Below are 25,624 nucleotides of genomic sequence, written 5' to 3'. Positions count from 1 at the left end.
GCACTGCCCCAGAATATGCACTCAGGGCAGTCCACCTTTCAGGAGTGCTGAACACAGAAGCAGATCTCCTAAGCAGATAAAAACATTATAGCCACGAATGGGAGATCTATCAGCGATGCAACCCATCTTTTGGGCTTGGGCACTCCCCACAATAGACCTTTTAGTGACACATTCCACAAAAAGTGTCCTATTTATGCTGCTGATAGGAGCGGAGTCATTGGGAGACGCTCTGACCATTCCTTGGGATGCGGCGTTCCTCTACGCGTTTCCACATGCTCCTCTGATTCCCGGTATCCTAGCCAAGTTAAAGACATCAGTGAGCACCAAACTCATTTCGACACAGTGGCCAGCCTGTTTCTGGTACTCGGAGCTGGTGTTCTTCTACAGGCTGGGTCCTGTTCTCCTCCAGCATTGGCAAGACCGATTCCACCAACGGCAGGGCAAGGTTCTGCATCCGTGCCCTCAATGGATCTACTTGCAGCCTGGTGCCTGAAGACCTGACCTTGGGTCACTTAGGCCTAGGAGAACATGACAATCATCCAGGCTGCTAGGATGCAATCAACCCGATCTCAGTACAAAAGGTAAGTAGGGCAGATATTGCCACTGGACCCTGGGTAACAACATCAAATCTCTGGTGAGTATGTCGGACGATGTGCTATCATTTATATCACACCTCGCATCTTCAGGAGACTTGGTAAACTTGTTGCCTACTAGAACATAGAGGATTCATCTTTCTCCGCACAAATCCTGTCATGCGTAGACTTCTGGAAGGCTGCCTACAATTACATCCGCCTGTTAAAAGGCCACACCTAGTTTGGCACTTGAATGTCATCTTATCTGTCCTGGCCCGAAAACCATTCGAGCCCATGGCATCCTCGGATCTTAAATTCCTATCCTGGAAGTTTGCTCTGCTGGTAGCCCTCACTTCGGCTACAAGGGTGATCGAGATAACAGGCTTTTTCAGCATCGTAGGCTTACACCTTCAAGAACAAAGTTGTCCTTTGAACACATCTGGCCATTTTGCCCAAGGTAGTGTCCTCCTTTCATATTAATGAAGAGGTGGTACTTCCAACCTTTTTTCTGGACCCTCAATCCTCAGCAGACTCTGTTCAGCACTGACTGGATATCCGCAGGGCTCTCACATTTTATTTACTCAGAACAAAACAGTTCAGGAAATCTGACACCCTCTTTGTAACCTTTGGGGGTCAAAATCATCTGTGGCTATTATTGGCAGGTGCCTTGTATCTGCTATTAATCATTGCTATGCTTGAGTAGGACCACCTCAGGTTCTGGAAGCAACTCAAGACCTTCCTTTTCGCTTCTGCTTTCTCTCTCTCTCTCTCTCTCTCTCTCTCTCTCTCTCTCTCTCTCTCTCTCTCTTTCTCTCTCTCTCTCTCTCTCTCTCCCCTGCTGATGTTCTTGTTCGCTGCACTAACTGGTTACTTGGCCTCCCTCTAAACCTTATGGGGACCAGGCTCCTTCATGACCAGTAGCCCAATGCACTGCCTCCGGGACTACCACGCACTAGGGACTGTATCTGCAACCCTACAGTCCCCTAACTCTTTGCACTTACATAGAACCGGCCACCCTGGCGGCACTTACTTGAGTTTTGCTTATTGCACTCTCCCTTTCCCTCCCCCTGGCACTTCTCCTCTCCCTTCCCCCTGCACTTGCACAATCTGAATGACATAAGGCCTAGTAAGATCGTTTGTTTTGTCCTCCCTCTGTCTCCCCTTCCTTGTCTTGTCACGCCTAGACACACATGTGTACAGGCGCTTTATAAATGACTTATCATATATCAAATTCATTACAAAAAAGGACACTCCCATATGGGTATCCACGCTCATGGAGTAAGGGCTAAGGCTACTGCGGTCGACTTCCAGTGACATGTACCATGGGACGTCATCAGCACAGCTGCGATGTGGGGCACACCGCCAGTCTTCTGCAAGCATTGCTGTCTTCATACCAACTCTAGGGCTGATGCCAGGTTCGGTGAGGCAGCCTTGCAAAATGTATTTGCTGCTAGTTGGGCAGCCTCCACCCGTGAGTTTCTCATGCTACGAAATCTCCCATCAGTATCGAGGAAAGGGGACGGGACGTAGGAATAAGAAACAGGTACTCACCTTAGTGAGCACTGTACTCCTAGTCCATAGTCCCCTTTCCTCCATGTGTCCCTCCTTCCATCGCCCATAAAATTGATTAACTTAGCAATTAGTAGCCAAAAGGACTGGCAGGCGAGGAAAGTGGGTGGAGTAGGCATGAGCGGGCATGCCCGGCACAACCTTGCATGCTCTAAAGTAAAGGGAAAGTTGTTCTTTTGTTGTGCAATATAAGCTCTGGTCCCGTCCCCATGGGACGGACTCCCATCAGTATGGAGGAAAGGTCTATGGGCTACGAGTACAGTAGTCACTACAGTGAGTAACTGTTTCTTTTTTCTGTAAATCCTTCCCTCAACTACCTGAAAAATCAATGTGTTGCCGCCCGCTTTTGAAGTTTTCCATACGTTGTAATTCTTAAGTAACGCTGCCGTCCCACTCTGGCCGTTACCAAGCCTCTGTGTCAATCGTGCTGTTAGCCATCTGCCCTGAGCCGGCCGTGCAGGGGTTCCTGAATGCATTAGGCTAGGGCTGCTGTTGCATGGTTGCCTTGATCAGAGTGCATGCTGCCGCCGCGACCGTGAACAGTGCGGCGTGCACTATGTCTCCAGTTGGCACCCAGTGTTTCCCTGGATCCATCATCCACCGTTTCTGTCGCAGCTCATTTGGCAGGAGCAAAGGATCATTAATCTGGGTACATATACGGAGACCTGTTATGGAGCATTCCATATGCCTGGTCTTTGACGTGCCTAGAGACCTCAGTAAGGGGCTGGAGGGCTATTGCCCTGGGTGTTTTGGTTGTAGCCCCGGGTAGAAGCTCAGGGGATACAACCAAAAGGCTAGCTAGCCCCAAGACCCGACATTAGCGTACCCCCGGATCTTTTCCAGACCTAGTAACACCCATAGAAACGCCCTCCAAGGTATTGCGTTTTATAATCTGCTTGGAGATATGGGCGATAAGTGTCAGACATGCAGAGTTTGGACCTTAAGAACCAGTTTATAAAAAGCGGGCTGAATCAGAACAGGCGATGGATGTTCCAAACGGAAAGGCAAGCATGTTTAGGACGAGCGTGCAACTCTCGACTTCACTGACAGGACAATTTGGTTCTTGAACTGGTGTGCAAACATGACAGGAGGCAAGGTGAACTCTAGCTGAACCCACTCTTAAGATCAAGATAAGGTTTCCATCATAGATAGTGCTTTAGCTGCTCCAGAGGGAAGCTCAACCCAGTAAACATCACTTGTGTATTCTATCAAGTCAATTACTCCTGTTGATCTGGAAAGCATCTGGAGCAATTAGTGTTATCAGTGATAAGCAGGGCACTGTTATTTTTCTATGTGTAATTTTTGGGATAGCATTGTTTTAAAAGTGTTTTATAAGAAATGTCTATTTGGTCATTGTAAAGCGAGGGAGAAATCCTGAAAAAAGCTTGTTTTAAAGGAAAGATAATTTGATTTAATGATACCGTTTGTACGATTTATTTTTTCCTTCCTTGCTTTTTATGGGAGAATTTCCCCATTCCCCACTGCTTTCCGCACTGCCCCACTCCCCTGCTTTCATTTTTCTAATTTAATTTTAACCCTATTGCCTGTCCACTTGGTACAATGTTTTTTAGATTCTCCCTATTATCAAAGACATTGGGCCTCATTACGAGTCCGGCGGTAGCCGTGCCAGAAAAACCGTCTGGCTGCCGCTGGATTTGTGGGGATTTACCGGATCCGGACTTGCAGAAATTGCCAGGGAATTACAGGAGTTTTACAGTACGGTAATTCCAGAGCCGGCATTCTGTAAATCCCCATTCCTGTGGAGTCCCATAGGACTCCATGGGATTGAGGAAGTGGAAACACCGGCACCATGTGGTTTATGGTGCCGGTGTTTCCGCGTCCGGCTGCGGCCGGTGGCGTTACACCCACTAGGTCAGACCTGGCAGGTGTAACACTACATGGCCACAGAACTTGTAGTTAGCCGGTCCAGAAAAAGGAGCAAGTACGGTTTTACCGGCACCTTTAAATCCGAACCGGTTAATTTGTAAGGAGACCCATTAAAAAACCTTTTGACATGTAACTTTCCTCTTTTGAAGTTCTACAGAACAATGCGTCAGCTGGGAATGTAATTAAGCACACAATTAATGTCTATGGTACTGGCGCATTGTATTCCAATCGTTACTCATTGTTCTTTGTTAATAGGTTGTTACTGGAAATATACACTCCATTAAATCACACCGGGCAAAGCCACCCAGATTATATTCATAATAAAAACGAAGTTTTGCAACCGACATAAAGAAGAAAATAATCTGACAAACGATGTTGCATTCGTTTTATTTCTCTCTGTCCTACTTTCCGAGTCTCTTTGAGATCTTATCTTCGCTTTACAGGTTAAGAAGGTCAATGTAAATACAGATCTCCGCTGTGTTTTCTATTTTATCTTCATTTAAATGCACCATTCTGTTCTTGTGTACAGCGCTTTAGTGAAAAGGTTTAAATACAAATTAAATAAATACAAATATGTGGACAACTATACACGGATGCTAACATGTAGGGTCTTAATTACATATTAGGAGCTTTTTCCGGAATTGGCCAAAGCAGAGAGGCTGGATTGTCATTAACCCGATGGGCTTCAAAGTCAGTTGTGATAGATTACCATGGTACATTGATTAAAGGATGCTGTCATTAGGAAACACATGTAAACGTGTTATAGAAATGTTACCAGGGAACTTCCAATAAAGTGTGTTCTTAATACATAGTGGTCAGCAGAAAGGACTCTGAAGTCAATGTTTAGCTGTTAAAGTGTATTAGGAATCTCACATCACATTCTTACTTGACTTTGAGTTATATGCTACAAATCCTGTCTAAAAGCAGATTTCCTAAACCTAACTCATCAAATGTACTCTTTTTTTCGAACATCTTCTCTTCCAGGGCCAACACAGAACTGGCAGTTGGTTCAACTCCATCGCAAGCACATGTTAAATTCCATGTGCATGAAATATAACCTGACAAATTCAACCCTTGGTCTGAGTCAGAAGACTGCCAGACAGATATTTGTGGAGGAAACCCACAAGGTACTCTACTGCGAGGTGCCCAAGACGGGCTGTTCCAATTGGAAGAGGATCCTTCTTCTCCTCCGTTCGAATGAGCGCATAGATCCCAGTGAAATCAGCCATGCCTTTGTTCACAATACAAGCTTGCTTAGGAGGCTTACAAGCTATCCCCACGCCACGCAGACGGAAATGCTAAGAAACTACACAAAGGTGATGTTCACCCGAGACCCTTTCCAAAGGCTGATTTCAGCTTACAAAAATAAGTTCCTCCACTCGGAGGGCAGTGGATACTATAGCAAAGTCATTGCACGAAAAATTAAGAAGCTCTTCGGTAGTTCTAGCAGCCTCAATGACTCTGTGACCTTCGAGGAATTTGTACGCTATGTCTTGCATGAAAACCCCAAGTATGCCGACACCCACTGGGATCTGTCTACAAACCTGTGCAGTCCCTGTTACATTCAATACAGCATTCTTGGGAAGTTTGAGACTCTGAACGAAGACTCTGCCCAGGTTTTGAAGCGCATCGGCGCTCCCTCGTATTTGCATTTCCCCAACATGAGGCAGTACGCCGATGAAGTTCAAACAAGCATGGACATGACCAAACGCTATTTCAGAAACCTAAGCAGTGATCAACGGGAGTCTTTCATGGACAAATTCAATCTGGATTTTACCTTGTTCAATTATCCCATTTATATCACAAATGAAACATTTCAGGATATTTCATAGGGAATGTGGGATCTCAAATCTCCATCCTTATTGTGATGGACTAGACGCTGATTTTATTTTTACAGTATTGTGGTAATCTGTGTATGCTATGTTTATGGGCATGATAAAACAAAACATGAGGTCTTGCCACTCAAATATTATTCACACATGGGTTCAGTGGGAATCACAACTATAAACCAACAAGAGGAACCCATGTACCACTAAAATGGCGAGGAAATTTGGAGAAAAAAACAATAAGAAAAAAATAAAGAGGGTAAAGATATCACTACAAAATCACAAACAATAAAAGCAAACTAAAACAAGAGTTTATCAAGCAATCATTACACAATTCTGGGATAAACACTTCCATCCACATTCTTACTACAATCACACAACAAACACTAAAGGTATCTCAGACATAAAGTTCACATGTTCAGTTCTGTTAAAAAACACAGGTAATACATACCAATCGGTGCCATCCTAACACATACTGTGTGCCGCTGCTATAACTCTTGTGGCAGCGCAAATATTTCAAGTTTACATACACGATACACGCTAGTATATGAAAAAACGTATTTGTTTCCAATGGTCACTGGCACATAGCGCAGTTATTAGTGCCAACTCGAGTTTCGACCTAGGGCAAGATTAATTTTAAAAAAGCCTGACCTTCTTCAGGGCAGAGAAAATTGTTCGGTGAGGTGGACAAGAATCATTGTCATGATCACGCTCTTTAAAATAGAAACAAACAACCAATCTGACAACAGGAAAACCAAAGTGATATTCAGAGTTCAACATGCCGGTATAAAAGACTAACCTCGTAATGAGGCCCAATGTTTTTTAGATTCTCCCTATTATCAAAGACATTGGGCCTCATTACAAGTCCGGCGGTAGCCGTGCCAGTAAAACCGGCTGGCTGTCACTGGACTCGTGGGGATTTACCGGATCCGGAACTTCCCGAAATTACCAGGGCATTACAGCCCCGGTGATCTGGTAATTCCAGAGCCGGCATTCTGTAAATCCCCATAGACTTCATGGGATTGGGAAATTGGAAACACCGGTACCATGGGGTTAATGGTGCCGGTGTTTCCGCTTCTGTCTGCAGCCGGTCGCATTGCTCCCGCCAGGTCAGACCTGGCGGGTGGAACACCACATAGCCACAGATCTTGTAGTTAGCCGTTCCCGAAAACGGTGCTGGTACGTTTTTACCGGCACCGTTATATCCCCGGACCGGTTAACTTGTAATGAGGCCCATTATTTAAAAAAACCTTTTGACATGTAACTTTCCTCTTTTGAAGTTCTACAGAACAATCGCCAGCTAGGAATGGAATTAAGCACACAAGTAATGTCTATGGTACTGGCGCATTGTATTCCAATCGTTACTCATTGTTCTTTGTCAATAGATTGTTACTAGAAATACACACTCCATTAAATCACACCGAGCAAAGCCACCCGGATTATATTCACAATAAAACCCAAGTTTTGCAACCGACATAAAGAAGAAAATAATCTGACAAAGGAGGCTGCATTCGCTCTATTTCTCTCCGCCCTACTTCCCGGGTCTCTTTGAGACCTTCTCTTCTCCTAAATCCCGGGTCTCTTTGAGACCTTCTCTTCTCTTTACTGGTTAAGAAGGTCAATGTAAATACAGATCTCCGCTGCGCTTCTATTTCATCTTCATTTAAATGCATCGTTCTGCTCTTGTGTGCAGCGCATTGGTGTAAAGGTCTATGTACAAATTAAATAAATACAACTATACGCGAATGCTAACATGTAGGGTCTTAATTACATATTAGGAGCTTTTTCCAAAATTGGCCAAAGCAGAGAGGCTGGATTGTCATTAACCCGATGGGCTTCAAAGCCAGTTGTGATAGATTACCATTGTACATTTATTAAAGGATGACGTGATTAGGAAACACGTGTAAACGTGTTATAGAAATGTTACCATGGAACTTCCGATAAAGTGTGTTCTTAATACAAAGTGGTCAGAGGAAAGGACTCTGAAGTCAATGTTTAGCTGTTAAACTGTATTAGGAATCTCACATCACATTCTTACTTGACTTTGAGTTATATGCTACAAATCCTGTCTAAAAGCAGATTTCCTAAACCTAACTCATCAAATGTACTCTTTTTTTCGAACATCTTCTCTTCCAGGGCCGACACAGAACTGGCAGTTGATTCAACTTCATCGCAAGAACATGTTAAATTCCATGTGCATGAAATATAACCTGACAAATTCAACCCTTGGTCTGAGTCGGAAGACTGCCAGGCAGATATTTGTGGAGGAAACCCACAAGGTACTCTACTGCGAGGTGCCCAAGACGGGCTGTTCCAATTGGAAGAGGATCCTTTTACTCCTTCGTTCTAATGAGCACATAGATCCCAGTGAAATCAGCCATGCCTTTGTTCACAATACAAGCTTGCTTAGGAGGCTTACGAGCTATCCCCGCGCCACACAGACGGAAATGCTAAGAAACTACACAAAGGTGATGTTCACCCGAGACCCTTTCCAGAGGCTGATTTCAGCTTACAAAAATAAGTTCCTCCACTCGGAGGGCAGTGGATACTATAGCAAAGTCATTGCACGAAAAATTAAGAAGCTCTTCGGTAGTTCTAGCAGCCTCAATGACTCTGTGACCTTCGAGGAATTTGTACGCTATGTCTTGCATGAAAACCCCAAGTATGCCGACATCCACTGGGATCTGTCTACAAACCTGTGCAGTCCCTGTTACATTCAATACAGCATTCTTGGGAAGTTTGAGACTCTGAACGAAGATGCTGCCCAGGTTTTGAAGCGCATCGGCGCCCCCTCGTATTTGCATTTCCCCAACATCAGGCAGTACGCCGATGAAGTTCAAACAAGCATGGACATGACCAAACGTTATTTCAGAAACCTAAGCAGTGATCAACGGGAGTCTTTCGTGGACAAATTCAATCTGGATTTTACCTTGTTCAATTATCCCATTTATATCACAAATGAAACATTTCAGGATATTTCATAGGGAATGTGGGATCTCAAATCTCCATCCTTATTGTGATGGACTAGACGCTGATTTTATTTTTACAGTATTGTGGTAATCTGTGTATGTTATGTTTATGGGCATGATAAAACAAAACATGAGGTCATCCCACTCAAATATTATTCACACATGGGTTCAGTGGGAATCACAACTATAAACCAACAAGAGGAACCCATGTACCACTAAAATGGCGAGGAAATTTGGAGAAAAAAAACAATAAGAGAAAAAAATAAAGAGGGTAAAGATATCAATGCAAAATGTATTAAACATGTACAATGTAATCACAAACAATAAAAGCAAACTAAAACAAGAGTTTATCAAGCAATCATTACACAATTCTGGGGTAAACACTTCCATCCACATTCTTACTACAATCACACAACAAACACTAAAGGTATCTCAGACATAAAGTTCACATGTTCAGTTCTGTTAAAAAACACAGGTAATACATACCAATCGGTGCCATCCTAACACATACTGTGTGCCGCTGCTATAACTCTTGTGGCAGCGCAAATATTTCAAGTTTACATACACGATACACGCTAGTATATGAAAAAACTTATTTGTTTCCAATGGTCACTGGCACATAGCGCAGTTATTAGTGCCAACTCGAGTTTCGACCTAGGGCAAGATTAATTTTAAAAAAGCCTGGCCTTCTTCAGGGCAAAGAAAATTGTTCGGTGAAGTGGACAAGAATCATTGTCATGATCACGCTCTTTAAAATAGAAACAAACAACGAATCTTACAACAGGAAAACCAAAGTGATATTCAGAGTTCAACAAAACTTTCAATGTTTTCATTGGGGTCCTAGCCCAATCCTACAACTTATTTAGCAGACCGTCAATGGAGCAGGGGCAGTGCCCACCCGATACCACTTCCACTACCAACCCACTGGCAAGCGAAGGTCAACTAACTCACCAGACACAATCCATAAAGGCAACAAGATAATCATCCTATGTATTTTCCATTCAACCAATAAACAGAAAAAAAAACAGTGGTGCCAACAGGGGGGTCCCATAAAGTACGGATGCACCACCACCCATAGTGTGTCATTATGGAAAAAGCCCCTGCATACGTGAGTCCTTCATCATGTACTGGACTGTGTACACTTTTTACCTCACAGTCCAATACGTGCCAATATTGGCATGCATCTCGCATTCACTCTGAAGCTTCATAGAGGTATCATTACTTCTTCCAATGTTCTGTAAAACCTACATGAAAAAAAGCATAAAATACGCAATGGAAACAAAACAATCTGTAAGTGCTTATCAAGACTACTCTCCAATGGTCAAGCAACACACCCCTACACTCACCTCGTTATTGAAGAGGAAAAGGAAAACCACCAGCCGGCTCACAGGGGATTAGGCTCTCAGACAGGTTTGTACAACAATTGCTGTTTTGAACAGATCCATGGAAGCACCAAGCAGGAAATTATACTGTGACTCCATGGGTACCAGTTTATAGCCTGTGCCCACATGCCGCATTTTATACAGTGCGCCGCATACGCTCACCCTCTCCAGGCTGCATCATTGTTATTAACAACTCCAACTACAACCCGCGCTGTAAACGTGCACAAAAGGAGGCAATAGACAACACACCGTGATTCACATGCCTAGTCCCAAAAGTGTGGTGGCCATTTTTAAATCATTGAGTGAAACTCAAATAGTGCGGCCATCTTGGCTTAGTCACTGCCACTGAGATGCTGTATGTAAAGAAAAAATAGAATAATCTGGCTAAGTGAAACAAACTGTGTCTCAAAGTCAATTTAATTGTGGGCAATCTTATTACCATTTGAGTGATACCGTAAGAATCTCACAGATCTAGTCTCAAAGCCATGATTGTCATTTTCGGTTTCATGAATAGACATTAAATGAGGGGTGGCCATTGTACCTTAGTCTGAATGAAGTCGGCCTCCAGAGCGGTGGCCATCTTGGCCTACTCACAACTACTGGGCCGAGCCACCCTGGACAGTGTGAAGTAACAAAGCCTTCGACCTGGGCCTCCGTAAAAGGCCTAGGTAACTGACGAATGCTGCCATTTTGAGAAGACCAGTATTAAACAAGAACAGAATTCCATGAACAGTGAAATTTGAGCGCAACACCAAAACCTCAAAATTACCTTCACAACAGGACAATTTAATATGCGTACAATGTCAGTGTCATGATATAAGGACATACGAACTTATGTTTGCACTGAATGTGTCATAATTCACATGTTTTTTTATAAGCAATAAAATCACACTTACAAACTATTATTAGTCTCCAAACCATTTGGGACATGGAGATCATTTTCTATGGCTGGTCTTTCCTTGTCAAAAATGTACCAAATGATTCCTATGAAAACATGTGTTGCCTTTAGAGTGCTCACTTTTTTATATTTCAGAGATTTGAATTGCTTTCAAATTTCTATTTAGTGCAGAACATGCAAAGCAGTTGATCTGAATGCGCCGCGCTTCCTTGCTAGCTACTCTACATGAAATTCCACAAAATCACAACATGCTAAGTTTATTTTTCTTCAGAATAGGCCGTTGATGAGCTTGAATTATAAAAACACAGGCAATTTTCATTCCGTTCATAAATCTAATTTTCCTTTTCTGACCCCTCCTTGTCGCTCCCGAATCTGCCAGAGACAGTCAAGCAAATCACCCCAGTATATTGGATGGACGTGAGCAAATCATCCCAGTATATTGGATGGACCTGAGCAAATCACCCCAGTATATTGGATGGACGTGAGCAAATCACCCCAGTATATTGGATGGACGTGGCAACTTTCTATTCTGCTTTGGGTTATCAATTTATAACCAACATTACAGTAAATTGTTTGAAAACATGTATGTTTTTAACTTAGTAAGGTTTGCTTGCATATAAATGACTTGTGTCTAATATGTACACCTAGTGGTAGCCAGGGCTTCATAGGGTTATCTAGTACACTCTCACGCTGGTTCTGTTTGCCAGGTTTTCCTCCCTCTGCCTCTCTCGATCTCTCACATGGTCTCTGCCTCCCTCCATCGGTGAGAGGGACATTGTAAGGTACATATTTGTGAAAGCCACAAAAGTGATAAAGACACATGGGGATGGACATTGTCAAGCTGACAGAGCTCCATTTTGGCTTTGTGTGGTCTCCTTGCTTTGATAACGAAAACATTGGGAGAGTTGTGGCTTCAGGACAAGAAACCTTAACTTACAAAGACCACTCTACGAACTTGCCTGTCTAATTGATGTTGAATAATGTCATTTTGTGAAATTTTTAAGTTTGAAAAAAGGAAATTATATTTTGTAATCTTGTTGGAGAATGTTTTGTTTTCTTGTGTAAATTCGTTTGATTCTTTTATTTTTTTTGTATAGTAGTGAAAGGTTTATACAGTGATGTCCGAACCAAAACACTAATAAACACATTTTTTTAAAAAAAGCCACAAGCAGTTGCTCACAGCCGATTAACCAGCGCAAAAAAGAGATGTCTCAAAGCGGTGCGGGAGAGGTGCGTTTTTTATAATTAGCACCCGGTGGATGGTGGGGGATGGTGTCCTCACAGCTGATGAGGAGGTTCAGAACAGGGGCTTTACCACATGGTAAAACCCAGAGACCGCCATCTCTCCCCACCAGGACCAAGGTAAGTGCATATCTGTATCCCCTTACCCCCACCACCCATCCCCTTTTCCCTATATTTAACCCTGCCCCACTTATCTGGTGCTCCCTTGTACCTCGCTGGCGCCGGTAACATTGGTGTTCCCGGCACATCTCCAATGCACTAATGGCCACCATGGACAGGGATAAGGGACTACAAGTGGAAGTGCAGGAAATAGATGCTACAAACAAGGCCGGTGGTGGGTTAGCAATGGAGTGAAGAATGTTTTGCGATGTATCTTTATGAAGTAACAGTTAAGCACCCATGCAGTATGTTATGCTATGTTACAATGCTTTGACTGTTACTATGAGGCCATGGAACGCTCATTTGCTTTATGCCACAGTAAAGCCATCTCACAGGACTGAGGAGCAGGAAGGGATTCGTTCAGGTTACAGGCCAACACCGTGAACACCAGTGTGCCCATAGATAGGCACTGTGGGAACCCTTAGCCAGTCAGTCAGCAAGCCAAAGTGGAGCGAATGGCTTTGAAGCATAAGTGAATGTGCTCCAGAACGTACTCTCGGGCAAGAGTGGTCTGGGCAGCTTGTACACCTTAGAACCCTTTTCATAACAACATGCAGAAAACCCTTATTTGAACTAATTGAAAAACGAACAATGTTTTTTATGTTTTCCCCCTTTATGTTGCAAATGTTTTATACTGAGCCTAATCACCACTGCAATATTCTCACAGAGTATCCGTATAAATTATCGAAAAATAAAAAATAAATGGAAGAAAATGCCAAATAGGGCATTTAAAAAAAAACAAATGCCAAATATGTCGACTAAGGAGAGCTATGTTGCGTGGGTTTCCCCCGCCCTCCTTGATCGACATTCCAGGACTTCATAAAAAGGAAAGCGGGGGGGCAAGCAAAGATAAATAGAAAAGAAAAAAAAGGAAAGGACCCTGCAACGCCGGTTCCCTTCCATGTGTGTGAAGGGAGCCGGCGTCGCAGAGGGATTGCGGAGGCACACTTCTCTGTGTGCCGCCATAAGGTAAGTAAGGGGGTGGGGGGAGCGGGTGGTACGAAATGTCTGTGGAAGACAAAACTGAGTTAGTTTTGAAAAAAAAACATTTTTTTTTCTCCTGTGGTCATTTCGGATTCAAACAAATGGTAAAACAACACACATCACCCAGGCATGACCTTTTCAGCAAAATGTTTCAGCACATGAGCACTGTCTTTCGCTCAGCAGAGGCAGGGTTTTAAACTGTTAAGCCTCCCACAATGCCAGGGTTTCATTGTCAGCCTTGAAAGCATGCCCAAGAAAACAGCAGAGCAAAGCCCTTCTACTTATTCTCCTCGGCCCAAAAAAGCCACAAACAGCCAAGCCCTATAGCCAGGAAAGTGGAAGGAACTATGGGCACTTCTCTTTTAAATTAGGGGGTGTTTGAGCCATGCCTTCTTTGGGAGCAAAGCCCTGGATCATACTTCCTTGTAGCTGTTGAGACTTGCTATAACCTATGGGGATGTTATAGTGATGTGTGAAGAAGCAGGACCCCTCTTAGGCAGGGCTCTCCTGGGAGTTAATCTCCATAATATGCCTTGTTTATTCTTCTTGACAAGGTCTGCAGTTACCTTGTCCCAGTAATAGAGGGCAGCACCAACATTGTAAAATGTCTCTTTCGAAAAATGTACATGGTTAATGTCTAATGCAGTCATAATCAGAACTTAACCATTGGATACACACATTATACAATCCTAGTAGAATCATATACATTATATTCTGACAGAATGTTATCATTCCCAGATGGACAGTCTAGTGCATACCTTTTGCACTCTTTCGAAATACCTATTTAAGAAAAATGGGAACAGAGCAAATAGTACCCCAGATGGTTCCTGGCTGATAAGCATGAAAGCCAAAAGAATTTTGGGAATATAAGAATCACCACAGATCTGTATATTTGACATTTGTCTGTGATAAAGGGCTGTCTGCTCGAGTCACAAAGTACATAAACCATATTGGGCTTCATGTTCATGTAATCATCAAAATACTGTACTTTGTATTTGAAAGTCATAAAAGGATATAATTAAAACATAATTGCCGTAAAATACAATTAACAGCAATCATTTTGAATGCATAGGATTAAAATGCAAACCATATCTAGATTCCGTTTACACACCAAGGAACAGCAATGCGAAAATTCTCTGATCCTTATAAAAAATGATTAACTAAAGAGGGCAACATATCCTTAGCAAATTAACTATTAAAAGAAACCATTCAATTTTTTAAAATAATAAACTACGTGCCCTGTAAATTCCCAATTAATATTTGATGACCCAACGCAATGTAAAGTTATATTCACAAGAAATCCTTCTAGTAAATTCTCTATGTAAGAAAAAAACATTAAAGGGCCCAAGAGGCCAATTTAGAATCCCGACAATGAGAAGGTGAATGCCATCATACAATGTAAAAAGCCAGCATGTTTCAAAATCAGAACAATAGTCCGGTGGCGAGTGTCTCTGTACAATGGACTCAACAAAAGAATGTGACCTAGATTCCGACCCATTTAAACAATGGGGCCACTGTCATCAATTTGAATCTGGCTGGCTCCCGGAGTCACTCTGACCCAGAGAAGCCACATATAATCTTAGGGATATTAACCCCCAACTCGAACCTATCAGAGAGTTGGAGGATATTTTGGGAGGCACAGGATATTGAAGGGATATCTGCCCTTGGTAGCGAATAAACCCAAGACGGTGCACAGGCTAGGTTCTATGTTCATTTATCAGCCTTTTTTTGGTCAGTACTTTTTGCTGACAATTTTGTGCAGAAAAAAATCTCTGAATTGTTTTTTTTTTCATAGGGGGTTCCACCAAACCCCCCTTCCCTATTATTTATTTCTTATACACCACCCCACCCTAGAAGTTATATGTCTTCACCGACTGCATATTTTCAAAGATTTTTTTTGGGAGAATGTTTTCGGCAAGAAGTGCTGTGAAAGAAAAAGGGCGGTGAACGTCGTACCATAGTCAAGCAATTGACAAAACTCACACCCTATTTAATTTACGATTGAGATCCTGCAATGGCCGCTTCCCTAGCGTTCAGCCAGCCCACTACACATACCCAGGGATAAAAGGCTGTTGACTCCTAGATTACATTGTGATAATGACCAAGGATTGGATTAGGGTAGATATATTCGAAGTATTGAATTCTCATGTCAGTGATCATCAAACGTTATCTATTAACCTCAACTCTGCAATGAATTGCCATCTAAATGTAGATAACACATCAAGAGCTGAGGCTAGAACGATTTCACTATAAAGTCATTAGACGGCCAAAAATCGTGGAGCAAGAAACGAAGCCATGAATCTACGACTCCATTCTGAGTAATTTACAGGCGATCTGTAGCAACGATGCTGCAAATGATTATATTATTAGGGAAATTGAAGAGCTCACTGATAATCTCCTTCCACATTTTACCTGTGAAGCCCGTAAAGTTAAAAGAAATAACATTAAATAGGGTTAAGTGGTATGATGAGGACTTCCGGGCCGCCAAGAGGCAGTTACTGGCTTGCCTTAAAACTGACTTCGTAGTGGATAAGGTACAACTTAGTAAGTGTAGATTCGATTATAAAAAGTTGGTCTTAGACAAGAAGAATGTTTTTGTTGGGACGTTGCGGTACCTTCTGATGCAGGCATTTCATAATGGTGACGCTACAGATTTTTGGGAATCTCGGCGGTGGAAGCAAATGGGGATGGGATGCTTTACTGGTATATCACCGCAGACGCCTGGCGGAAGCATTTTTCGGGTTTATGCATTGGCTCTATAATGCATGTAAATACTGCCCTTGCAGAGGCAAATATCACGTCAGATGAATCTTCAAAGGAGGGTGGTCTCCACTTGACCAGAGCAGGAAGTGTGTAAAACTCTGTGTGCTCAGTAGAGTGGTAAAGCACCAGGATTGATGGAATTCCCGTCGACTTTTATAAAGAGGAATTGTGGGGGTGGGCCCCGTTTTTATTGAAATTATTTAACGTTACAATCTGTACCTCCCTCTTGGCAATCTGCTTTGATTGTCCCTATATAGTAGAAAGGGGGTAGGGATTTTTCTGGGGAATTACAGACCCGTTTCGCTTCTAGACAGCGTTGGTAAAATATTTGCTAAAACAGTTCTGGTTCACTTACGAGCCTGGGTGAACGAAAATAATATTATTAGCGACCTCCAGACAGGCTTTCAAAAGAATAAAAGTACAATAGCTCAAAGCTTCCGATTGCTCATGTTGATTCAACAGTACACAGTTTTGAAAGGAATTAAATTATATGAAGTTTTTGCAGACCTCAAGACTGCATTCAGTCGGGTGTCTCTGGAAGTTTTATGGCAAGTCCTAAAGAAAAGAAAAGCACCCTGCCATTTAATTTCTGTAATTCTGGCACTGTATAGCAATAATGCAGCAGTGGTGAGCTATGGCCTGGCTGGGGAAGTCACTGAAGTCTTTGGAGTACTGAAGGGTGTGAGGCAAGGTTGTCACCTTGCGTCATTGTTGTTCTGCATTTATATGGAAGAGGTTACTGTGCCTCTGATACAGGAGTCTTTGGATTGTCCTAGAACAGGTGCCGAGATGATGCAGTGTTGCTAGCCACTACCCCTTGTGGCCTGAAATCAAACCTGGGTATTTTTGTAAGAAAATTTGAAGAGTTTAATCTTAGATTAAATATTGAGAAAACAAAGGTTTTGGTTTTCAGGACGAGGAATATTAGGCATCATAAGCTTGTTATTAGCACAAAGGGGGAAAGACTGGAACAGGTCCGATCTTTGACTATCTTGGAATTAGATTCCATGAGAACGGACTTTGGACTGCCCACTTAGATAAGGCCTGTAAAACTCGGGGAAAATATGCAGATGTACATAGGATTTTCCATGTTAGACACGGTAGGGGGGCAATTGCCCCAGCCCTAGAACTGTACGTTAACAAGCTTTCCCCACAAGCCTCGACGGTGCACAACTGTGGGGCAATGTGAATCCGAAAACGTTGGATGGAATAGAACATAAACAATTGAAGAAACTCCTCCAGATACCGTCAGGCTTCCCGAATATACTGCTGCATCTGGAGATGGGTGTGTACCCGATTGGCGATCAGGTTGCTTTAAACCCTGTACTCTATTGGTTAAGGCTATGGAGTACTGAAGGACTTGATAAATATTGGGATGCTATGAATAATGTGTTGGTTTTAGAAGGGGTTAAGAGTGTCCCTTGGCACTCTATTGTTAGGGGTGATAAATGTAGGCTAAAGTAAAAAGCAACTATCCTAACCAGGACTAGATTAGTGGAAGCAGTAAGTATGTTAAAATTGGGCCCAAATTACTTAGCATGCAAGTTAGAATTTGGTCAAGAAGACTTTCTGGACTATTTTGAGTCCATGGTGTGTGCATGCCTCATTTGTCAGCTTTAGGATGGGGAAACTAAGGGGGTAATTCATGGATTATTTGCACCGAAAAAACGGGATTGTGCGCCATTCTGCCCGCCACTCCCCATTTGTTAAACAGGGATATGCGGGCAGAATGGCACACAAATCCCATTTTTTTCGGCACAAATAATCCATGAATTACCCCCTAAATCTGCAGCTTTCACTACAACCTGGAAATGTGGAGGGGATGGTCTCTGCTATGGTCTCTGCTATGCAAATTGGGATAGGAAACTATTGTGTATTTTTTATTTTTGTGTGATCCATTGAAATTTGTGGGAGTACGGCTACTAAAATCATTATTACAAAGTGAGGGCGAACACACAGTTACGGATCCCTTACAATTCTGCAAAGTACCATTAGCTCTGTTTCTGTGACAAGTATTGCATGTTACGTTCTCGGGGCATTGCTACGCAGACAGAAGCTCTGCCCAGACATCAGATTTTGATATAGTTATTTCAAGATTGGAAATAAACTTCTTTTGCTGATTCTGGGGCTGCGAGGTTACTCTCCCTATTTTAAGATACTTTGTATTTTTTATGCTTTAAATCAATTTTTAAAGTGTATATCATTATGTTTGAAATGAACTGCTGAACAAAGTGGAAATTACATGATCAGGTTTTGTATATATGGTAATATATATCTATTTGAATAATCAATGCCCTCTTTAGAATTGCACTTTATGTAATTGTACTTTAATTCTGTGTCTACAAGTCAAATCAATTGGTATTATATGCATTTTAAATTCTCTTGTTATGCTTTTATTCAATTGTTAAAGTAATGTGTCTATTATGAATCTGTACGCTTTCATCGCATTGTGCCGAAAATAAAGTTATTTTGACGATGAATCTTTAGACCACATATAATTAATCTTTTATAGCATGCTTAATAGTGGAGACCAGTCTCTAAGCGCGTGACTGGGACCTGAAGTGATCTGTGCTGTTTTGTTTCCAAGACAAACAAGCTGCCCTGAGCTATCCTCCTGGGAATAGTAACTTTTTCATTGCTAAATAATCTAATCTTTACCTAGTTCATGAAATCCAAACCTTGAAACAATTGGGAGTTTTGTAAAAAAGGGTGCATATAATAGTTCATAGAAATGTCAGCTTAGAAGTTATTTTAAGATATATTAAACTATCATATATATTCTATCTATATATATAAAGCAGAACATCTGTTCGTTTGGTGGAACTGTTTGTAATTGTATAAGAAACAATCTGCTCCAAATCTTGAATAGTTACTTGTTAAAACCCTATGGACATTACTGGCTACTTTGACATGTGGACACCCACCCCTTTCCTCAGATTTCAGCCCCTTCACACATGAGATGGTTGCCTCAAATTGTCAAAACATCAATGTGGTCGAAGAAGAACTGGACTGAGCTAATTATAAGTGTCTTGATGCAAGGAACAACAACTGAAGGAAAACCACATTTCTAGGCCCTATGTCACACCATGTCTGGACGATTTGCACCACAACGCACTGCACCACACCAAAGTGAAGCGACAGGTGGGGTGAGTGCAAAGAAGGTCATACTATGCTGCAGCATGCCAACTCTTGCCTCCCGCCACGTCTGCTGCGGGGTATGTATGGCATTCAAACACTCCCATTCTCAGTGCACTTTACTCCTTGAGTGCAAAGCACATCAAGCAATAAGTGACTCGGAAAATCAACCTATAGGATCACTGATTTTAAACAACTGATAAGCGTTATCATGTCTGTCTGCAGAACCCGTGCAGAGTACGGGTACTTTTTGCTAGTCTGTCTATGTGTTGACGTGAAAAAGCAAACATTTCATTAAAGATGTAGACAATGTTTTGTTCATATAGTGGGAATCAGGCACGCTATCCATTGGCATTATCATTTCTAAGTTAGTAGGTGAGTGTTTATACCGCAATATTGCTTTCCTATTACGGTGCTGCTGAATATCTTTTAATATCGGAATGCTAAGGTTCACCTTTGGTTTCTCAGTGGTTTTAAAAAAAAAGAGATCAGCAGAACCTTTTTAGAAATGTTGCGGGCACTATAATGACTAGAATGCCATTAGGGATACCGGGAATTAAATTGATCGCCCTCAATTCTGTCCTACTAAGTGAATCAAACACAGTGCTCCGGTCCATAAAATCTGCAAACACTCAGTTTATCTTTATAAAAATTGATTCTTCCATAAGACCAAGATTAGGACCATGAACTGTATTTAATCCTCCCAGAAATACATATTGCACCAGCGCTATATGATACACCTTTCAATTTTCTTAAGGATAATATTTTCACAAATCTTACCTCAATCAAAAAGAGCGATGGGTTATTCTGATTAATAATTGCATTAAAAGAAATCCTGAAATGAGTGGTCCGATTTGTACATTACATTTAAAAATGTCAGCAGGCACAGTCTCAAACCAGAGTTTTATTTTTCATAGGAATCATTGAACAATAAACTTCCTGTAAAGTTATCATAGGATGAGCACGATAAGCACCTGTTGATTCCAATAGTGGTGGAATAGAGGGAGATGAAACCTACAAATCGACAGATTTTGTATTGTATAATGTGAAAAAATGTCTTATTGAGTTCTCCTCTGGAATGTTTGTTTCCACCACATTTTCTGAAATTTGATTTGTCCTATGCATTTATTGTAAGAACTTTATTAATATTCGCTATTAAGCCTTTAGATTATTTGTTACTTCTTGCATCAGTAATGGATATCTATTTTAAGAGCATCCAGGAGACAGATCTTTGGAATTTTGCAGTCCATGTTAAACCAAAGTCTACTCTGCGATTTAGTAGGAATAAAATGTATAGGTTTTTTGGAAGCTAGTATTTTCTATTCCCTCTAATAGCTCTTAGAAAGCTCAAAGACTCTCCAAATTATCATCCTGGTTTCTATTGGTGTAATATCATCCAAAGATGTTATGGATCAATATGTTCTCATTAGCAATTGCCCATCTCAAAGAACAGTGATTCTGCAGGTGATAACTTTGGTACTTTCTTATATATATATATATATAATGCAAATATTCAGGACTAAAGACAAGGCAGAGTGATCACTATCAACCCTGGTTATAATCTCAAAAGACTTCATTAAAGACCAGTGCACTATAGACACAAAAGGGTTGTTTGTCAGAAACATCTGATTTAACAGAAAGTGATGACACCAAGGGAATTTATTTCATTTCTTGAATCAATCATTTCCGGTAATGAAATGGCCAAAAATGTATCTTCCTCGTCATCAAAGATATCTTCTGGTATATTTTGGCCTATCTGAATTAAATTCCCCAGTCAGAATCGCTAGCAATAGTTTCTCTAACCAACACGTCAAGTTATCCAATAATAAGGAAATACAACAGGAAGATTGGTATTGTTAGGCAGGCTATAACAATTTAGCAACAGGACTGGAGAGTGGTGCAATCTTGAGAAATCTTAGAGCTGAAAAAAATAAAGTGTGTGAATAATATTCTAAAGTCCAAGAAAAGTCATTTATCAGAAAGACGTTCATGTCCTCAGAATTACAGCAGTGTCCATTTCTGGATGCAATAAGAATTGTGTTTTATGCATCAGTATGTGGTGATTCCAGTTTTGAAGTTTCCTGAAGGTATATAAAAGAGAGATAAACATAAAGTATCTAAAAATGTAAGGGTATCAGAGTTTCTAAATGTATTACCTATACAGTAGTATTTCTAGAAATGCATGGTATGTTTTCCCCTGAGAGCATCTTTTTTACACTCAACCACAGTAAAAGAGGATAAGCGGAGTAATTAGCCACAGTAGGTGTGTCCTTATGGGTAGACCTAGACATAGGAGACAGAGGCCAATCCACTTCTTGTAGAGATCTCAAGGGAGTAAACAGTTTTGAAGTGGAATTTGATCACAAGTAATATGGGTTCGGCAAATTTAGAGAAGTCCTACAATCTTGAGACCTGAGATCTTAATCTTATAATGGTAAAAAAAAAGCAAAGTAATGGCAGCAATCTTTCGGTTAAATTGATCACAACTAGCTAAACTCCATTTAATAAATAATCCCTCGCTCTATGCAAGCAGAGAGTGACAATGATACAATCACGAGTAATGTTCTTTTATGTAGGCCCTACCCTGTTAATTCTTCGAGCCATTATAAAATCTTGTGTATTTATAGGTGTGTCAATTAAATTAGTACTACATCATTGTGAAACCTTGTTTATTAGTGCAACATTGTTTTCATAATGATATTGGGCTCAATGGGGAACAAGAGGTAGGACTACTGCAAAGGGAATCGCACCGAGGGGATGGTATACATCTATCAAACGCATTTTCTGTCTTTATTTTAACTGAACTGGTACCAGAATTTATTTCTACTTTATAAGCCTTTTCGGTTAAGTCCTTGGCACCAATGTGATAGTTTTGCTTTTGTCAGTAGTATTAGGAGGTACTTGTAATGATACATGACCCTGAGAGCCCACAAGGCCCTTGCTACTATTAGCCTTACATTGCAAGTAGTCTTTCTGAAAGTTCTTAAGGCTATGAGACACATAATCTGATAGACCTTTCTCTATTACGACAACCCTCCTCAAACTTATCAATCTTTTCTCCATTCATTTTAGCGTTCCTGTGGCAGACATTAGCATCAAGCCCATCAGATCTAATGCCTAAGAAATGACTTTGATTTCTTTAAAAAATAAATAAAAGGCCCATCCTTCCCTATACTATTATCCATAGCCCAATGCCATCCCCAACCCTTCTAACCCCTTCCCCTCTATATATTTCTATTAGATTTTTGGACATCATTTTTTCATTAAAAATGACCTCGAAAAAACACCTGCCGATGAAAGAACACAAAACGGGACTGCTGGGTAGATTGGTTATTACATATGGGGATATCAGGTTTGGTTTCATCAAAGCCAGGTTTTGGCCTTCCCTTTGCAGGGAGAAGCTTAGTACTATTTGTACAGGAGGAGTTCTTGGCAATTGTCCTATCACAGCTTTCAGTTTTTTTTTCTCCCGCATCAGGTATCTCAATAAAAGTGGCTATTATATCTATTACTTTCCCATTCCCCCCCTCCCCAGTTTCTTCAATCCAACTCTTCACACACTCCTCTTCAGTTCCACTTTTCTTCAATTTATTCCAACAACCATTCCTTTTTGACAAGAATTGAGGATCTTTTAAGGGCAGTTATAGCGATCAAGTTAGATGAGGTTGGGTTTGAAGAAATGCATAAATCACACCAGTCGGAGCACTCTCAAGTCCCTTTGCTACTTGAAGTTCCACAATATCAGTCAATTGTTGGGACGCATTTTAGAAGTAGACACTGGCAACAAAGACGCTGTTATCCCATTCTTTCCGATGTCTGGTTGCTGTTATTCGTGCCTTGATCTTTCTGACAACATTTTCCAAGAATAGTTCTTAATTGATGAGGGCTTCTTATTCATTAGCCACCCTTCCAGCTGGAGAGTTCTTTGCTTCATGGCTAATATTGCACTGAACCATTGGATGTTTTACAGAGAACACCTGATTGCCTTAGGGGGCTTAAATAGTCTGACTGACCCTCCCTGTGGCAAAACACAGGTCAACATCTTTACTACACAGCTTCATTTATGTGCAGACTTAATAGGTATCTTAAGCAGAAAGATTAAGAGATGTGCTATGAATAGACCAAGCACTAATCAATGCCTCAGAACTATAATATATAGGAGAAGTGTAGAGGAGGTCCCAAATAAAGCCTGCACTCCATTTTGAAGTACCAGGAGCGTTCACACCGAGATATGTGACGTACGATGAGCAAATAAACCAGCAGAGAGCCGCATTAGGGCTCTGCCCAGTGCCTATCAGAAGAACAATACTTATTGAAGTACCAATAACCAGACAACCATGGACAATAAGGTATCCATTGAGACAACCCTGTCAGCAAATGACACGAAATGAAGATTTTTTTAAACACTGTCCAAGAGGAAACTCAACAGGCCTTAATTGAAGACGAATGGTGATGTCACGAGGGCCCAGACAGACTCACAGATGAAAGAAACGACAACCAAAGGATGACACACAGAGACGAAATTCCATGAATAAGGATATTGTGAACTTAGAAGGAGAGACAATGTTGAAATACAAAGAAACTTAAAGCAGGATGAAGATATTCAACCAGCTAACGCCTGTACATATGCTTGTAACCGCAATAAGCTAAGAAAACAGTGCAGCTTGCTATGGTTAGTAGACGAATTGAGCGGCAAGCGCCACATATATATATATATATACACATATATATATATATATATATATATATATATATATATATATATATATATATATATATATATACCTACCTCAACGAAGCACACTGTAGAAGTGCGAGTCCACTTTACACAAAAAGCAGAATTGATTCAGGTTACTAGGGGTCAAACAGGACAGGATTCGTATTCCAGCTAAAACGAGAAAAGACGGCTGAATCGAAACTCAGCAAGAGCAACCCGTGCCTGGGAAATAAAGGTCATACGAAGAGTGGGAGGCGAACAGTGGCTTCGTGGAATCGAAATTTAAGACCAGAACAGCCTGCCTCAGGAAGGCTGGGATAATGAGGCCCAGGCAGGTGCCAAGCCGAACAAGAATTAAATGCACAAATAGAAGGAAAACTAAGCAGATTCACGGTGTGCTAGCACATGACCAGCTGAGCGAGAAAAGACACCTACGCCCTACGCCTGGCTGTCTCCCAAACAGAAGATACCATAACTTTTTCTGACAAGAACCTACAGTTTCGAGGCCAACCACAGCCAGCTAATTGACACATAGCCACTAAAGTACTGATTGATGGAAGGGAGGCCGGGTGAATCTTGGGGCATCCTGCACCTGGTTGACCATTCTGCGTGCTGATAATTAAAGTGGAGATTTATACATGGGGTTAAAGCCAACCCAATCACAATGGACCAAATAATCTAGGGTCCTATAGATAGTAGATCCAATGGGACATCGTACTTTTAGTGACGTCCACCATAGTCATTTTCGAAGGAAGGGCTTAGACGGCCACCTGATAATGTTTATCCAATCCTCACACTCCGTTACCATATACAGATATAGCACCTATATTTAAGTTACCTTTTCCAACCAATAGAATTGCATGATAACATTTGAGTGTTACACGTCAATGATGACAAAATGTGGGTATAACTGTTACTGTTTGCATGAAGTTGTTGGGAGTTGAAGCGAGACAGGCTATCGCATCACTGTCAATTTCCATGGTTCCCTGTTTTTTGTACTTGTCATTAAACGGACTCCCCTTTGCCAAACCATTGAGTTGTCCTTATTGATGGTGTTGGAGTAATATACCTGCACCCCCATCCACCTCGCAGGTGCAGCTATCTCGTCTTAAAGTACTACAGAGCAGGCTCTGACTCTATGGGCCAGTCAGGGGTCTCTCTAGTACAGCAGCATCCTAGTTCTTTTCGAAAGCCGAGTACTTGTGGTCGCTTCTAGGCTTTTAGATCAGTGAAGTTATGTTGCTCTTTGTTCTCTCAGCTCTAGAGTGCAGAAATGTTGCCAGATAATTTGAGCCTCGCCCAATCGTCCAACACATAAAGCAAGAGCCACATTTAAATTGTAAGTTTAGGTAATCACTCCAGGCAACCAGGGCCGCGAATACAAATGATCTATGTCACTAAAAATCAACAAGGAAAACCAATCTACACGCCATAAGAATAAGGGATAAGAAAATACAAAATGAGGTCTCGTCCAAGTGAGGGGAGTCAGGGCACTCAGGAGTTCTGGAATTTCAGAGCATA

General features: G+C 41.5%; 2 protein-coding genes across 6 annotated transcripts in view; both read left to right on the top strand.

Annotated features, from left to right (window-relative positions):
* The window catches only part of LOC138527573 (carbohydrate sulfotransferase 8-like), a 426,404-nt gene extending 418,804 nt beyond the window's left edge, over positions 1-7,600 (top strand). For all 5 annotated transcript variants that reach the window (XM_069638838.1, XM_069638839.1, XM_069638834.1 and 2 more), the window contains one exon: positions 5,013-7,600. In XM_069638838.1, coding sequence (XP_069494939.1) covers positions 5,013-5,860 — 848 coding nt within the window. In that variant the 3' untranslated portion in view covers positions 5,861-7,600. The remainder of the gene's footprint in view (positions 1-5,012) is intronic.
* Positions 7,601-7,737: 137 nt separating this feature from the next.
* On the top strand, positions 7,738-18,731 carry LOC138527576 (carbohydrate sulfotransferase 8-like). Its single transcript, XM_069638846.1, has one exon. It carries the CDS (start codon positions 7,957-7,959, stop codon positions 8,836-8,838), a length of 882 nt encoding a protein of 293 aa, XP_069494947.1. The 5' UTR covers positions 7,738-7,956; the 3' UTR covers positions 8,839-18,731.
* The last annotated feature ends 6,893 nt before the right edge of the window (positions 18,732-25,624 follow it).

This window comes from Ambystoma mexicanum, chromosome 14 (genome assembly GCF_040938575.1).
Source record: "Ambystoma mexicanum isolate Mex_15411 chromosome 14, UKY_AmexF1_1, whole genome shotgun sequence".
Taxonomy (NCBI): domain Eukaryota; kingdom Metazoa; phylum Chordata; class Amphibia; order Caudata; family Ambystomatidae; genus Ambystoma; species Ambystoma mexicanum.
The sequence above is the reverse complement of the archived record's forward strand: the minus strand, read 5'-3'. Positions and strand labels throughout refer to the sequence as shown.

What these genes read in the sequence shown, in the direction of transcription:
- LOC138527576 (XM_069638846.1), top strand. Translation starts at nt 7,957, where the DNA reads ATGTACTCTTTTTTTCGAACATCTTCTCTTCCAGGGCCGACACAGAAC.